General features: G+C 38.6%; 1 protein-coding gene across 1 annotated transcript in view; it reads right to left on the bottom strand.

The window, feature by feature from the left end:
• The window catches only part of COPG2 (COPI coat complex subunit gamma 2), a 140,357-nt gene that overhangs the window by 72,083 nt on the left and 50,871 nt on the right, over positions 1-17,403 (bottom strand). Inside the window, exons 8-9 of the mRNA XM_017532534.2 lie at positions 16,756-16,842; positions 15,568-15,725 (exon numbers count right to left, since the gene is read on the bottom strand). Coding sequence (XP_017388023.1) covers positions 15,568-15,725; positions 16,756-16,842 — 245 coding nt within the window. The remainder of the gene's footprint in view (positions 1-15,567; positions 15,726-16,755; positions 16,843-17,403) is intronic.

Here is a 17,403-nt window from a genome sequence, read left to right as displayed (position 1 = left end):
AAAAAAAAAAAAAAAAAAAGGAAAAAATTACACATGACCATTTATAACAGCATTATTCATTAGGAGCCAAAAATAGATACAAGCCATTTGTCCATCAACAGATGAATGGATAAATAAAATGTATTATATTTCTACAATGTAATATTATTCAGCCATAAAGAGAAGGAAGTACTGATATTTCTACAATATAAATGAATCTTGAAAACATTATACTAGGTGAAAGAAGCCAGAAATAAAAGGCCACATATTGTGTGATTCCATTTATATGAGATGTCCAGAGTAGGCAAATCCAGAGACAAAAAATAAATTTGTATTTTCCAGGGGGAGAGGGAAAAGGAGAATGCAGAGTGACTGTTAATGGGTTGGGAGTTTTCCTTTTGAGGTGATGAAAATGGTCTGGAATTAGAGCTGGTGGTTACATAGCTTTGTGAATATATTAAAAATTAACCATATACTTTTAAAAGGTGAGTTTTATGGTTTATATCTCAAAAGCTACAAGCTGGAAAATTATCAAGGAAATACACAATAGAATTTAAGTGAACAAGAGCTATAAGCAGAAACAAGCGTAAAATCTTACAAGAAAATACTAAATGAACAAAACAAGATGTGACTCTTGAGTGCACTCACACTCCCTTTTCTTCAGTGTGCACTTTTTGCTTTGTAATAAAATGTCTGTACTTTCACTATTTTCTGACTCATCCTTGAACTCCTTCTCATGATGGTGTCAAGTCTGGACACCAGCTGGGGCTGAGGTCCCACTGGCATTTGGGGATCCCCCTCCAGCCCACCAGTATCATCTTTATGGCCATCCAGCCGAGAGCATTGTCAACCAAATTAGAACCACCAGCAGTTGGTAAGTCCCATTGGGGCCTTAATTGGAGTCTTTGCATTCTCTGGAGTTACTGCCACTTTCTTCCTTGTTCCTACAGTCTGACTCTCCTCAGCCATAGCACCTCTGCTCCCTCCATCTGGAAAACCCAGTTCACCCTGACAGTGACAGCGGAGGTGGAAAGGCTTTGATCTGAATGCAGAGGTGCCTCAGTCCTCCTGGACAAGAGACTAATGAGGGTTAGTAGGGTAAAATCCCATACTGTGGAGTGGCTAGACAGCTGCCATGGAGCATTATGACTTTTTCCTAGGAAAGGTCTTCTGTTCTTCCAAGGGACCAGCTGTGCCAAGACACTGACCTTGGTTGAGAACTGTTTTCCCTTTCCCGTCTTTCTTTAAACACTGCTTTTGCAATTTTCTCTTCTCACGCTTCTTTCTCATACTTGACACAAAAGTTCAGTGAACTCTGGACACAGCAAAATAGGCCTGCTGGAATGCCAAAGCCAGGTGTTCTTAAGGGGGCCCTTCAAGGTTGCTATTAATTGGCCATGCTGAATTATCTATACTCTCAAGTTTTACTTGGTAATAAATATTCAGATGGATTCCAGCAGGCTTGCTGCTTTCAAATTATGTCCACACACATCCTACTCAACCTTGAAAGCAAAGCCCCAGGGGCCATGGACGCCTGGAGAACAATACTAGGGCTCCAGGGACACCTGGACACCAAGGCAGCCAGCCAAGGGAACAGGGACGACTGTCTTCCTGGCCTAGCCATAAAGCTGGTGTCAAGATCTGAGACGCTGGCTGGGGCTGAGATTCCATCAGCATTTGGGGACTCTCCCACAGCCCACCAGTATCATCTTTATGGCCACCTAACCCAGAGCATCATCAGCCACATTAGAACCACCAGCTCACTCACCTGGCATTTTGTAAATGCTGGAAATAGTCCCTCTGTGAGGGAAATATACTGTTATTTCTTTTATCTTTCAGGTCATTCCCAGGACAAGTCAAAGCTACAGGTAACTCTCTTTTAGAATTGGGGTGCAATAGCCAGAGAACAAGACCCTAAATAATAATTTAGATCTTGCAATTAGATCTTTTTTGGAAACATCAGAAGGAGTAGACTGAAACAGCCTATGTATTAACACAAGCCTTCACGGCTATTTATCAGAACCTTGACCTTCACAGAAATTGCTGCCTTGGTTATGCTCACACCCCTTTAGGGGAACCAAATGGGACACCAGATACCCTGCATGATCCCCTTTTGGGAAATGCAACTCCACACTCCTGCTAATCCACCTCCTTACCAACCTTCATACGCTTCTCTACAGAAGGAGCAGAATCCTGCTGGAGTTGCCCATAGTAGCATTTCCTACCTTCTCGACCATTCTAAGTTATGCCCACTTGGGGAGATGGCCAGTAGGGACAGATGCTGGGACTATCTGGGTGCGTATACCTTTTGTGATGTCTGATCTAGCCTACCACAGACAGAGGTTGGGCCAATTTTCAGAGGACCTAACTAAATTTATGGAGGAGTTTTGGGCTGTCTCACTCTCATTTGAGTTAACTTGGGGACATATTCATATTATCTTGTCCATGTGTTATACCCCTGAGGAAAAGCAGTATATCTGTGCACAGGCCGAGGCTTAGGCTGACAACTTGCCGATTGGGGACCCCGAACAATATACTATGGAGGCCGTGTCTGTGCTTAACAGTGGCCCTAATTGGAACTATCAACAGGGCCAGGCTTATCTAAGAAAAAAAAATCACACGGTGACTTGTTAAGTGGAAGGAATGAAAAAATGTACCACTAAGCCTGTGAGCTATGATAAAATCAGGGAAACAAAGAAAAGATGAAAATTCTGCTGTATTCCAGGGGTGCCTTGTGAAGTCTGTTAAAAAAATTAACAGCCTAACTAATATTGATCCCAGTACTGATGCTGGCCAAATTTTTCTAGGGACATACTTTATTAGTTATTCAGTACCTGACATCAGGAGGAAATTACAGAAACTGGCTTTGGGATCCCAAATGCATATTAATCTAATGTTTGATGTGACTTTTAGGGTATCCAATAATAGGGACAGGGCTAAAGAGGCTGAAAGGACCCAACATGGCAAACACTGGGACAGACAGCAGGCCCAAATGACAGCAGTGGCAATAAGCAGTGGCCTACAACCTCAGGGTCACCCAGGGGGATTCTTCACCCATGGACTAAACAGCCCTAACAGCAAACCTATAGGTAATGGTTGTGGCTTCTAGTGTAGGAAGCTGGAACATTGGAGCAAGGGCTGGTTCATGGTATAAGATCTCAAGGATGCTTTTGAGTGTGTGTGTGTGTGTGTGTGTGTGTATCCCTCTGTACACTGACTCTCAATATTTGTTTGCTTTTGAGTGGACTCGTCCTGAAACCATTATTACCCAGCAGTACACCTGCACAGTACTGCCTCAGAGCTTTAGGGATAGCCCTTACTTGTTTGTTATTGCCTTGGCATGAGAATTAAGGGAGCTAGAGCTAGAAAGGGGAGCCATACTCCAATATGTGGATGACACCCTTGTATGTAGTTCCACTAAAGAGAACTCACATAAGAATGCCATTCAAGTCCTAAACTTCCTGGGAGAAAGAAGGTATCAGGTCTCCCCATCTAAGGCCCAGATTTCTAAAATGGAAATAAAATATCTGGCGTATATTCTAAGCTCAGGAAACCAGATCTCGTCTGTCAAACAAAAGGAGGCTATCTTAAAGATGAGATCTTCACAAATGAAGAAGCAAACATGACTTCCCTAGGTATGGGATGATTTGGATCCCAGGATTTCAGCTCATTACTAAGTCACTGTATGAGGCCCTAACCAGGCCAGAGCATGAACTGCTTGGAGGGGCTTGCACTATAATAAACCCCATCTTCTGTTCTTATGGTAACAATTCAGTATTAGCTGAACTACAACTACAAAAGATTTACCAACAGGCTATCCATCTAAAAAATTTTAATAACTCCAACACTCAAGCCATCTGGGACCCCATCAAAGGATACCTACCTAGTGGGACATGGTTCCTACCTTTCCTAGGACGTCTAGTAGCTACCTCATCTAACCTCTTATTGCTGTTGTTTACTCCCTGCTTGTTTAACCTCCTTATAAAGTTTATGTCTTCAACAATTCCACATCAAAATGATGGTCATGGTCATGCAAGGATTCCAAGCAATTCCTGCCTCAGATTCAGACTCTTCTGATGACCCACCCTTGGGACCCTTAGAGCAGGCAGCCAGGCAGGGCCAACGACCCTAAATCAGCAGGAGGTACACACAGAAAACTGACCTCCTCCCTCATCAACCCTTAAGGAATAAGGGATGGAAGTCCCTGAGGCCCTAAGATGGATAAAATGAGACAGGAATAATACTATGTGGTCACCTGAGTATAGAAAATTTCAGCCAGCGGTTTCACAGGACTGAGGCTATGGGCTAATAAGTCCCTGAAAAACAGTGCGTGGACCAAGCTGGCTAAGATCTCCCAGACCCAATATGGCACTGGATTTGACCTAGGTTTCACCTAGGACCTCATTATATGCTCATTAACATACTAAGTCACACACCCATCAGCACCATGACAGTTCCAAGAACACCCACATTTGGTATGAGTGGGTAGCACTACAGTTCAGAGACATCTCTACCTTTTCCTAGAAATTTTCATGAATATTCTACCCCTTTAAAGCAACCCATAAAGGTAGCAGCCCCAAAACCCCTTGTATGAAATTCTTTCTTGAGTATGCCTGCACTCCCCTTTCTTGAGTGTACACATTTCTCTTTGCAGTAAATCTCTGTACTTTCACTAGAAAAAGAAAAAAAGACACAAAACAGAACATGATTCTATTGACATAATGTTCAAAATGAGGCAAAACTAAACTTTACTGTTTAGAGATACATACCCAGGGTAAATCTGACATGAAATTAGGATAGTAATTTGCTCCGGGGGTAAAAAATCATAATCAAAGAGGATACATAAAGCATTTCTGGGGTACAAAGAAATGTGCTACTTCCTAATGCATGTGGTCATTATAAGGGTGTTCCATAGCAAGTGTATATAATATACACACAACTAATAAGTTTTATCCATTTTTCTATAGAGTTTTCAATTTAAATTTTTAGAAAGAATACTGCATATTATCTCTTAGATACAGGGTTCTAAATAGGAGGTCAATTTTTTTATCAGTAACATACAAATCAGTTACAGTCTTACTTCATTTTTTTGAGATGGAGTCTTGCTCTGTCGCCCAGGCTGGAGTGCAGTGACGTGATCTCGGCTCACTACAACCTCAGCCTCCTGGGTTCAAGCGATTCTCCTGCCTCTGCCTCCCAAGTAGCTGGGATTACAGGCACCTGCCACCACGCCCAGCTAATTTTTTAATTTTTTTTAGTAGAGACGGGGTTTTGCCATGTTGGCCAGGCTGGTCTCGAACTCCACCCACCTCGGCCTCCCAAAGTGCTGGGATTACAGGCGTGAGCCACCGTGCCTGGCCCAGTCTTACATTTTTATACTTGATTTCTCTGTTTTTGAAATAGTTGTGTTAAAATCTCCATGAAAAGATCAAGAGGACTTAGTTTCCTGTATAAAGATTTTGCTTTGATATTTTGAAACTATATGTTGTTAATATTAAGTATATACAAGTTCATTCCCATTATTTTGTTTTTGGACCACTACTTTTGTCAAAATACAAAATTCCATTTTGTCATTTTTATTTATTTATTTATTTTGAGACAGTCTCTGTCACACAGGCTGGAGTGTTGTGGTGCAATCTTGGCTCACTGCAATCTTTCCCTTCCAGGTGCAAGAGATTCTTGTGCCTCAGCCTCGTGAGTAGCTAGGACTACAGGCACACGCCACCATGCTCGGCTAATTTTTTGTATTTTTAGTAGAGACAGGGTTTTGCCATGCTGCCCAGGCTGGTCTTGAACTCCTGAGCTTAGGCAATCCACCCACCTTGGCCTCCTAACATGCTAGGATTACAGGCGTGAGCCACCATGCCTGGCCCATTTTGTCATTTTTGGTGTTCTACACACTGATTCCTATTCTGGCTTATATTAATATTGTTACATGGCATTTTTTATGTGTGTGAATGTATAGCTAGTATATATTTTTTATATATTATTTTGAATGTTTCTTGTCATTTTGTTTACAAGAGTCTTTTGTAAAGGCATAATAGGTCTCTTGTTTCATTTTGTTTACCCAATCTGAGACTCTCTTAATACATAAATTCATTTATATTCATTGTGATAAATGTTATATTTTGTGTTCTCCAAGATGACCCCCAACATATCCTAAAATTCCACATCTTTGTGTAGACATTAAATATACCAGTGTTTGTCTGTGTGACCAAATGAATACATGAGAGGTGATGGCCTGTCACTTTTGAGATTAGGTTATGAAACACTGCATCTTCCATATCAGGCTCACTCACTCTCTCAATTTACTTGCTTTGGGAGAAGCCAGCTGCCATGCTGTGAGAACATTCAGGTAGCCTATAGAAAGGCTCTCAAAGTGAGAAATGAAATTATCTGGCCAACAGCCAGGGAGAAACTGAGGCTTGTCAACAACTATATGAGTAAAATTCTAAGTGGATCTTCCAGGCCCAGACGATTGCAGCGGCCAACAAATTGATTATAAACTCACGGGGGAAGAAACTTGAACCAAAACTGGACAAATTCCCTCAGATCCCTGACCATAGCAACAGGGGGACAATAAGTATTTCTTATAAGCTGCTAAATTTGGGTCCAATATACCACACAGCAAGAGATAACACATACAGTTACACTTACTTGTACCTGATGTATTTTTTGTTGTCTATTTGAAGGCTTTACCTCACTCATTTTTTCCTTATCAATTTTCAATCAACTTTTCCTCCCTCCATTTTTCTTTAACATTTTGAAAGTTTTACATTCAATTTGTGGTCTTCATATAATTAAATATTATATTAGTTATATTTATAATATTACAATAAAGTTTCATATTATTACCATATTTTCCTCCCAAACAAGATGATGGCGCACACACACACAGCATACTTTTACTTCCACCTAATACCACCTTTCTTTTTCTTTTTTTGAGACAGAGCCTTGCTTTGTTGCCCAGGCTGGAGTGCAGTGGCACAATCTCAGCTCACTGTTACCTCTGCCTCCCGGGTTCAAGTGATTCTCCTGCTCAGTCTCCTGAGTAGCTGGGATTACAGGCATGCACCATCATGCCAGCTATCTTTTATATTTTTAGTAGAGACGGGGGTTTCACCACGTTGGCCAGGCTGGTCTCGAACTCCTGACCTCAAGTGATCCTCCTGCCTTGGCCTCCCAAAGTGCTGGGATCACAGGCATGAACCACGCTGGCTGGCCAACCACCTCACTTTTTTTTTTTTAAAGCCTATAGCATCCAGTATTACCAGATAGTCTCACATCCAAGTACTAACCAGGCCCGACCTTGCTTTGCCTCCAAGATCAGATGAGATCAGGCATGTTTAGGGTGGTATGGCCATAAACTAATATCACCTTCTACACCATTACTTATTATCTTCTGGAATTTTAGGGCTTGTTACTAATTAAAAAAAAATTTTTTTTAAACATCAATTCAGAATTATCAACTTTTATACCCAAAATAAGAACAATCCAGCTAAGACGCTCTCAAACCCCTGACCTGCAAAAATTATATGGGAAAATAAATATTTACTATCCTTTTAATCTGGTGTTAGATATGACAGTATGAAAATCATAAGTGAATTACTATAAAATTAATGTGCTCCTACCTCAGAGATAATCACTATACTAACTTTCAATATCATAGGTTAGTTTTGCCTATGTTAAGTCTAAAATTAACATAAATGGAACTATATAAAATATATTCTTTTGTATATGACTTCTTGGTGAGATTTATGTGATTGCCTTTAACAGTAATTGTTCATTTCCATTATGTATAATATTTGACTATATGAATATACCACAAATTATTTTTTGATTCTAGCACACTGATGGACATTTGGACTACTTCCATTTTGTGGCAATTTGGGCACAGCGGCTCATGCCTGTCATACCAGCACTTTGGGAAGCTGAGGTGGGTAGATTATTTCAGGTCAGGAGTTCAAGACCAGCCTGGCTAACATGGCAAAAACCCCATCTCTATTAAAAATACAAAAAAATTAGCCAAATGTGGGGGCGTGTGCCTTTTATCCCAGCTATTGGGGAGGATGAGGCAGGAGAATCCCTTGAACCCAGGACGCAGAGGTTGCAGTAAGCTGAGACAGTGCCATTGCACTCTGGCCTGAGCAACAAGAGCAAAACTCAGTCTCAAAAAAAATTTTTTTTGTGGTAATTATGAATAATATTACCACAGGCATCTTGTACAGTTAATCCTCGAACAACATGGGGTTAACAGTGCAAAACCCCATGCAGTTGCAAATCCACATATAACTTTTGACTTCCCCAAAACATCACTACCAATAACCTACTATTGATCATCTTGCTGATAACAAAAATAGTTGATTACCACGTTTTATGTTGTATATAATATATATTATATTGTTAAAGTAAGCTAGAGAAAAGAAAATATTTTAAAAATCGTAAGGAAGAGAAACTATATTAACCATTCATTAAGTGAAAGTAGATCATCATAAAGGTCTTCATTCTCATCATCTTACATTGAGTAGACTGGGGTGGAAGAGGAGGTCTTGCTGTCTCAGGAGTGGCAGAGGTGGAAGAAAATCCATGTGTAAGTGGTGTAAGTGGACTCATGCAGTTCAAACCCATGTTGTTCAAGGATCAACTGCATGTCTTTTAACACACAAATGTACGAATTTCTGTTTAGTTATTTATAAGAAGCCAACTGGAGCTGTAATTAGGGGTTTGTGGAATACACAGGTCAATTTAAGAAGATGTATCTTTACAATATTGAACATTCCAGTCTAAAAACATGGTGTATACCTCTATTTATTTAGGCTATACTTTAAATAATACTGTATAATTTTCTGTGTAAAGACACACACAAATTTGGTAGACACATACCCAAGGAAGTGATTCAATATAATCATAAATTGTGCCGTCTTTTCAAAAGTTTATCTTTTTGATTGGTTGCTTGAATAAGAAATAAAACTAATTTTGGATATTGACCCTCTATCCAGCAACACTGGTAAATTTACATAGGAATTCTAATAGATAATGTACAGGTTATTTTGCAATTGCTATATATACAGCCATGTTGTCTGCAAATAAAGATAGCGTTATGTCCGCCTTTCAAATTTGTAGATATTTTCTTCACTTATTGCACAAAGTAGGACTTCTAGCAAAATACTACATAAAAAATAAAATGGCAGGCATCCTTGTTTCTCTTATTCACAGACTCAAGGGGAAAGCTTTTAATAGTCCACCAATAAGTATAAAGTTTAGTGGAGTTTTTTTGTACTGTTGTCAGGATAATCATGTTCCCTTCCAGTCCTGGTTTGCAAAGATTTCAATTGTGAATTGCCATTAAATTTTAACAATTGCTTTTTTTTGTATCCATTAAGACATTAAGACTCTCCTCCTATATCTTTAAAATGAAGTATATTATGCTATCTTTTACTGTTAGATCAACCTTATACTTCTAGAATAAACCCCTACTGAGAAATATTTGGTCATTATTTCTTCATATCATTTTGCTCCATTTTATCACCTTTGCTTCTGGATTCCAGCCACATATGTGTTAAGCCACTTGATCTTATTCCACAGTTCTTGGAGGCTTTTTATTTTCTTTAATCTGTTTTCTCTCTGTTCTTCAAATTAGTTACTTTCTATTGTTCTATCTTCAAATTCACTAACTCTCTTTGACTCTCTCATCAGCCATTTCTAATTTGCTGTTAAATCCATTCAGCAAATTACCCGATTCAGTTATTATACTTGTTGGAGCAGAATGGCTCCCCAAAGATGTCCATGTCTTCATTCCTAGAACTGATGAATATGTTACATTACAACATGGCAAAGGAACTTTGCAGATATAATTAAGATTGTCACCTACATCATGCAGGTAGGTGCAATCTAATCACATGAGCACTTTAAAACAGATGTGCTAAAAGAGGAGGCAGAAGAAATATGGCAGAAGGGCAAGTCAGAGAGATTCAAAGTGCAGCTCAAATTACCACTGCTGGATCAGACACGTATGAATCAACATGCAAGGGCTCAAGAGAGGCCTTTAGTTGCTCATTCAAAGCATGAGAAGAAATACAGGCAACCTCTAGAGGCATAAACTAACCCCCAGCTGAAAGCCAGCAAGGAAACAGAGACCAACAACCTACAGCCTCAAGGAAATGAATTTGACCAACAACTTAAATGAGATTGGAAGCGGATTCTTCCCCAAAGCCACCAGTAAGCAACAGCACCCTACCAAGATCTCAAACTTTAGCCCCATGACGCCCATGTCAGACTTCTAATCTATAGATATATGAGATAATAATTGGATCTTGTTATAAGCCATTACATTTAAGGGTAATTTGTTATGGCAGCAATAAAAAAACTAACAAATTTTGGTACCTGTAAGTGAAGTGTTACTGCAACAAATATCTCAAATCATAGAACTGACTGGAATCAGGCACTGAGTGGAAGCTGGAAGAATTTTGCAGAATATGATAGATGATGCCTAGTTTTGAACAGACTTGTAAGAAATCTGATCTTAAGTGATCCACCCACCTCAACCTCCCAAAGTGCTGGGATGCCTATAGTCCCAGATTCTCAGGAGACTGAGGCATAAGAATGGCTTGAACTCAGGAGGTGGAGGTTGTAGTGAGCTGAGATTGTGCCACTACACTTCAGCCTGGGCAGCAGAGCAAGACTGTATCTCAAAAAAAAAAAAAAAAAAAAGAAACAAGAAGAAAAGAAAGAAATCTGGTCACAGCTTATGAACTGTCTATAGAAATCTGAACTTAAAAGATGCTGTAGTGGGCCAGGTGCGGTGGCTCAAGCCTGTAATCCCAGCAATTTGGGAGACCGAGGCGGGTGGATCACGAGGTCAAGAGATCGAGACCATCCTGGTCAACATGGTGAAACCCTGTCTCTACTAAAAGTACAAAACGCATTAGCTGTGTGTGGTGGTGGGTGCCTGTAATCCCAGCTACTCAGGAGGCTGAGGCAGGAGAATTGCCTGAACCCAGGAGGCGGAGGTTGCAGTGAGCCGAGATCGCGCCATTGCACTCCAGCCTGGGTAACATGAGTGAAACTCCGTCTCAAAAAAAAAAAAAAAAAAAATAGATGCTGTAGTGAGGGCTCAGAAGCAAGTGAAAACATGTTAATGTAAACTTGAGTAAGGTAGATCTTTGTTATTACGTATTGGCAGAAAGCTTAGGGAATTTGTGCCCTGTACTTATTTGTGAAGCAGAACTTATAAACAATGAAGTTGGATTATTCACTTGAGAATTCCAAAAATGAAGCTGTGACCCAGTTTCATCTTGCTGTTTATAGCAAAATGTGAAATTACAAATTTCACCTATAGAGAGCAACTTTGGCCTGTGCCCCTGAGTTCTAGCCTGCCTGCAATCTTCCTTCCTGACAGCCTGTCCTTTTTGAATTTTACATTTGCTTAGTTGGCCCCCAGATTACATAGTAAATAAAAAAATCTCTATATATTTATATCCTCCAGGTTCTGCTTTTCTAGTTGAATCCTGACACAGTACTTTTAAGTTCTAGCATTTCAACTTAGCTCTTTTTGCAGTTTCCATTTTCCCTGTTCATTCATGATAACTATTTTCCATTAAAGTCATGGACAAGGCTGGGTGTGGTGGTGCACACCTATAATACCAGCACTTTGCGAGGCTGAGGTGGGTAGATTTCTTGAGATCAGGAGTTTGAGACCAGCTTGAGCAAAATGGCAAAACCCTATCTTTACAAAAAATAAAAAAAATTAGCCAGGTGTGGTAGTGCATGCCTGTAGTCACAGCTACTTGGGAGGCTGAGGCGAGAGGATCACTTGAACCTGGACGGCAGAGTTTGCAGTGAGCCAAGATCATGCCACTGCACTCCAGGCTTTGCAACAGAGTGAGAGACTCTGTCTTAAATAATAAATAAATAAATAAATAAATAAATAAATAAATAAAGTAAATCAAGGACAAATTTATAATAGATGCTTCAAAGTTTTTGTCTGCTAATTTCAATGTCTGGATCATACCAGGGTCAGTTTCTATTGATTGCTTTTTCTCTTGGCCACTAGTCACATTTTCCAAATCCTTTGTACTTCTGGTAATTTTTATAATCTATTAAACATTATAATGAGATATTGTAAAGATTCTAGAACTTATGGAGTTTGGCTGGGATCAAACTCCAAACTTTATTTCCTCCATACTGAGTTGCAGCTGAATTCTCCATTCAGTTTTTTCATCTTACATCTTACAACTACTGCTTTTGGCAGGTTTCCTATTCTCCTGTATGTACATAGTTCAGTGACCAGTCAGTGATTTTTGCAGAGTTTAAAACTGATTTTGAGACTCATTCCTCTTACAGCTCCCTCCTTTCCAGGATATCCACTCTAAGTTTTCAGTTACTCTTCCAACCTAAAACTATTTTGACCACTCTGTCCAGGAAAAACTGTAGCTTTCTATCATCCTACACTGAAGAATTGTAGAATGCCCTCAAGAGAATAGCCAAAAACACACAAATTTCACCCAGTATAGCTTTTGTCTTTCAGGCATCAACTACGTCTCTCCAGTTTTTGCTTGCTTTTCACCACTCCCCAGTATTTTCAAATTGTTACGGGTTTTCTTCATTTAGGGGAGGGATATCTTTGTACTAATGACAATCATTATTTGCAGCAGGATTAAACTGGCCAAACTACACCATTACTAGAAGGAGAAAGCTCAACTGAATATTTTTAAATATTCCATTTTATCTTCTCTGTTGACATTTAAGATCTATATGTTTTATAAAGATTTTTTGTTGATTATAATATTCATCCTCAAGAGATTATAATATTCATCCTTATCACAGTATATCATCAAATAACAAACTACTTCATGAATGATATAAAAACTTTACAAATGTCTGTTTTTCTCCCTCATGCCCTTTATGCTGCTATTTTCATATATTTCACTTCTACATATATATATGCTGCCGGTTTCAGTAAAAATTGTATATATTTACAATTTACCTACATATTTACCTTTTAATTTACCTAAATATTTACCCTTTCTGTTGTTCTTCACTCCTCCTGAAGATCCAGGCATTCATCTACTATCATTTCTTTTTAGCTGGAAAAACTTCCTTTAGCATCTTTATGATGCAGGTATGCTGGACACCAATCCTTTCAGGTTTTGGTTTCTGTTTTTTCCTGCTTGACAATGTCTTAATTTCATCTTCATTTGGAAGGATACTTTTATAGTATAGAACTCTAGATTGACAGTTATTTGTTTCAACAATTTTGAGATGTCCACTTTCCTCTGGCATCCACTTTTCTAATGAGAAATCAAACATTCTTATTTTTGTTTCCCTGAATCTGATGAATCTAATGTGCTATTTTTTTTTTTAATTAAAAAAAAAAAGAAAGCAACTTTCAAGCTTTTCTTTCATTCTTTTTCTTTTGGTTTTCAACTTTTTACTTGCGATATATATGACTAGGTTATGATTACGTATGGCTTTATTTGTCCTGCTTGAGTGTCACTGACCATCTTGAATTCATTTTAGGTTTGTTGTTACTGTTTTTTGAGATGAGGGGTCTCACTCTGTCACCCAGGCTGGAGTACAGTGGTGTCATCTCAGCTCACTGTAGCCTCTGCCTCCCAGCCTCTCATGCTCAACCGATCCTCCCACCTCAGCCTCCCAAGTAGCTGGGGCCACAGGCCTGCACCACCATGCCTGGCTAATTTTTGTATTTTTTTCTGGTAGAGATGGGGTTTTGCCATGTTGCCTAGGCTGGTCTCGAACTCCTGAGCTCAAGTGATCCACCTGCCTCAGCCTCCCGAAGAGCTAGGATTACAGCCATGAGCCACCACATCTGGCCCCTTTCATTCACTTTGGAAAATTCTCATCCATTGATATGGTTTGGCTGTGTCCCCACCCAAATATCATCTTGAATTTCCATGTGTTATGGGAGGGACCCAGTGGGAGGTAACTGAATCATGGGAGCAGATCTTTCCCATGCTGTTCTCATGACAGTGAATAAGTCTCAAGAGATCTGATGGTTTTAAAAATGGGAGTTTCCCTGCACAAGCTCTGTCCCTCTTTGCCTGCTGCCACCCATGTAAGAGGTGCTCCTGCTTGCCTTCTGCCATAATTGTAAGGCTTCCCCAACCATGTGGAACAGTAAGTCCATTAAACCTCATTCTTTTGTAAATTGCCCAGTCTTGGGTATTTCTTTATCTGCAGCATAAAAACGGACTAATATATCCATCACCTCTTCAAAGGTTTACTTCTGCTCCATTCTGTTTCCTTTCCTTCTGAGACTTGTTATACAAGTATCAGACTTTTTGATATATTCCCTAGGTTTCTGATACTCTACTCTTTTATTTTCTTATTTTTCTCCCTATACTTCAGTTTGGACAATTTCTACTGACTTGTCTTCAAGTTCTCTAACTTTTTTTCCACTGTGTCCAATCTGCTATTAAGTGCTTCAAATAATTTTTATTTTTGACATTGTATTTTTTGGTTCAAGATTTTTTTTCTAGTTTCTATGTATCTATTACATTCCTTACCCATTTACACATTTTGTCCATCTTTTCTACTCTTTAGTGGAAAGATGTAATTTACAAAAGTTACAAAAGTTCACTTTACAAAACAGCTTTAGTGTTCACTTTACAAAAGTTGTTTAAAAGTCACTGCCTACTAATTTGTAAAGTCACTGCCTTTTGATTTCTATATTTTGGTCATCTGTAAATTGGCTTCTACTGACTGCTTTTCTTGTTTATGGGTCGCATGTCCCTGCCTCTGTCTTTTCTGACTGTTTGCTAGACACTGCTTGTAAAGGTGCAGTAGAGACTGATGTAAATAATACTTATCATTAGAAAAGTGCAGGCCCTTTTTCATTTTTAGCAGCTAATAGTTGATCTGGGTCAGGACTTTGCTGCAGCTTTAATTAGATTCAGTTATCTGCTGTTTACAAATGATCTGAGAAACAGAACAGGCTTCCCCTTTCAGTAGGGCTTTAGTAGTAGAGGCAGATTCTAGAGCTCTTTCTCTGTGTGACATCTCCGTTTCCCAGGCCACATAAGAAATCTTTGTTTTGGAATTCAGCTGTAAACCTTTCAGGCTGGGGAAGGGGTCTTTTTTGCTCCCTAGATCCATCCCCAGATTATACACCTCAAAAGATCTCTCCCTTTCCTACTCTTTCCTAGCCTTCAAAAGGCTCCTAAAGTATACTTGGTAAGTCATATGTGCCTCAAACTTGCAGAATGATGTTGGGCAAATTACTAAATATAGTACTTCAACATTCTCTTTTATAAAAATAAAAGGGATAGATGGAGTAATTCTTAATGTCCCTTCCAACTTTCATATTTAATTATCTACATATCTTCTGATTAATGCATATTTTTTGTTCAATATCAGTCTGTTAATGTACTATTAATAAAGTACACATACAAGAGCATATATTAAGGCAAAAAAAATGTTACTTGAAATTCTATAATTGTTTTAAATTAAAAAACATCAAATTCATCTGTAAAGTCAGCACTGCCCAAAAAATATTCATGAAGGAAACAAACTCTAAGGTATATTAACTTGCAAATAGAAAATAACTCAAGTTTAGGAGAATACACCTACCCATCCTCAGTTTCTTTTAGTAAGCGACTGGCAATTCGGATCAGCATGCAGTAAGCAAACTGTGACTTGAGACCAGATTTAGTAAACTTATTCAACATCTTGGAAACAGCAAGTCGATCATTCTTTCTCAGGTGATACAGGACTCCCAATGCATGGTACTAAAGAACATGAAGAAGAAGGTAGCACATGGATTAGAAAGATGACAAAATATTTACACAAAAATAGAATCACATGGAATTAAATTAAAGATTTTTTTTAAATACCCAAGTCCAATGTACACAAATAGAATATCTTTTTCACACTGAACTAAACAAAGGCAAGACGAAAAGGATAATAGTTTCTAATTTAGAAGTTGTAAATTCAGACTGGACACGTATAAAGGAGGTGACATACAATCTGAAGATGGTCCTAGCAGGTTCAACACTGGCTCATGCATCCTCAGGACACATGCTCACAGGTCTAAGGCTTTACTGGTGTTATCTGTCTCTATGAGTGGCTTTACATCATCTGTGGCCACTTTAGTAATTAAAGGATTAATTTCCTAAAGCAGGCTATGAGTGTCATTATCTTGACGCTTTGTATAAAAACATATGATCAGAGTCAAGAGAACAAAAGTGCTTCCTAAGGGAAAAACGACTACTCTGTTTCCTATAACTGAATATGCTACCATAGAAGTTGTAAACATCAAGAGGGCATAAACACCCTCTCAAATAAAATGGGGTACTTTACATAAAATTTCCATCTAAGAATTTAACCTTGTTCCTCTTAATAAAGAATAACCTAATAAATATCAAAAGCTCTTTTTGACAAAAGGGTTTCAAAGTTTCATTAAGTAAAAGCTGCTCCTCATTATTTTTATAATGTCTATAATCAAGGCCTCAGAACTTGGAGTTGAGTATCTTCTTACACAAATTATTTTTCAATTAAAAGACTGCAATGATCATCTCAATCTACTACTGAATTTAACAATCTTTCCCAAATATTCCTACAAAGCGTCATCCAGCTTCTATGAAACACGTGAGGGGCAGTAATCATAATTAGTAAGATTCCTATTTCGTATACATTCTAGTAGCTGCTTAATTTTCCTTTAGTTAATGCTCATCTAAGGACTCAATATACTTCCCCTAAAATACAAGTTTAAAGAATGCTGATCCTGAGACATAAGCTAATGTGATTAAATGGCAGTACCTGGACCATAACATTATCACTTGATGCAGCTTCTTGGGCTTCATTGATCCAGCGCTTAACCACATCATAACTTATCTTCATCATGTGCTAAATACAGGGAGAAAAATGAGAATGAATAATGCATGGTCACTAGAAACTTAGAAACATGAGTTAGTTTTCTTGGAAAATCACTAACAGACATTTCCCAGGAGAAAGAAAACTGTGTAGCTCTTATAAGTCTATTTCATGTCTCTATTGCTGGGGCAACTGATAAATCCTAAGTATTTTCTCCTATACCCTTTACAATAGTGAGTATATAGAGATGTGTAAAAGGAAGTAATGAAAGAGGAAGAACAGGATGAGGATGGTGCTTAAATAACATTATCATGACAAGCTTTACTTCTAGGAAACTCCCCTGGAAGAAAGAAAAAGAGTATTAGTATACTCTCTGCTATGAAACTCAACCAATTATCTTCCAGAATCAGAAACTCTTGTGATTTAGATGGCTTACTCATTCACACATATGTAACTGACATTAATCAAATGCAATGTGATAGGTTTTAATGTATAAATTGTGTTCTGTTGAAAAACTGAAAGAAAAAAATTACTAAAAAAAAGACTACTTCCTGGGAGGAAATTCAGAAGTGGGGCAGGAAACTCTGAAAGATA

This window comes from Cebus imitator, unplaced genomic scaffold, assembly GCF_001604975.1.
Source record: "Cebus imitator isolate Cc_AM_T3 unplaced genomic scaffold, Cebus_imitator-1.0 Scaffold77, whole genome shotgun sequence".
In the NCBI taxonomy this organism is placed as follows: Eukaryota; Metazoa; Chordata; class Mammalia; order Primates; family Cebidae; genus Cebus; species Cebus imitator.
The sequence above is the reverse complement of the archived record's forward strand: the minus strand, read 5'-3'. Positions and strand labels throughout refer to the sequence as shown.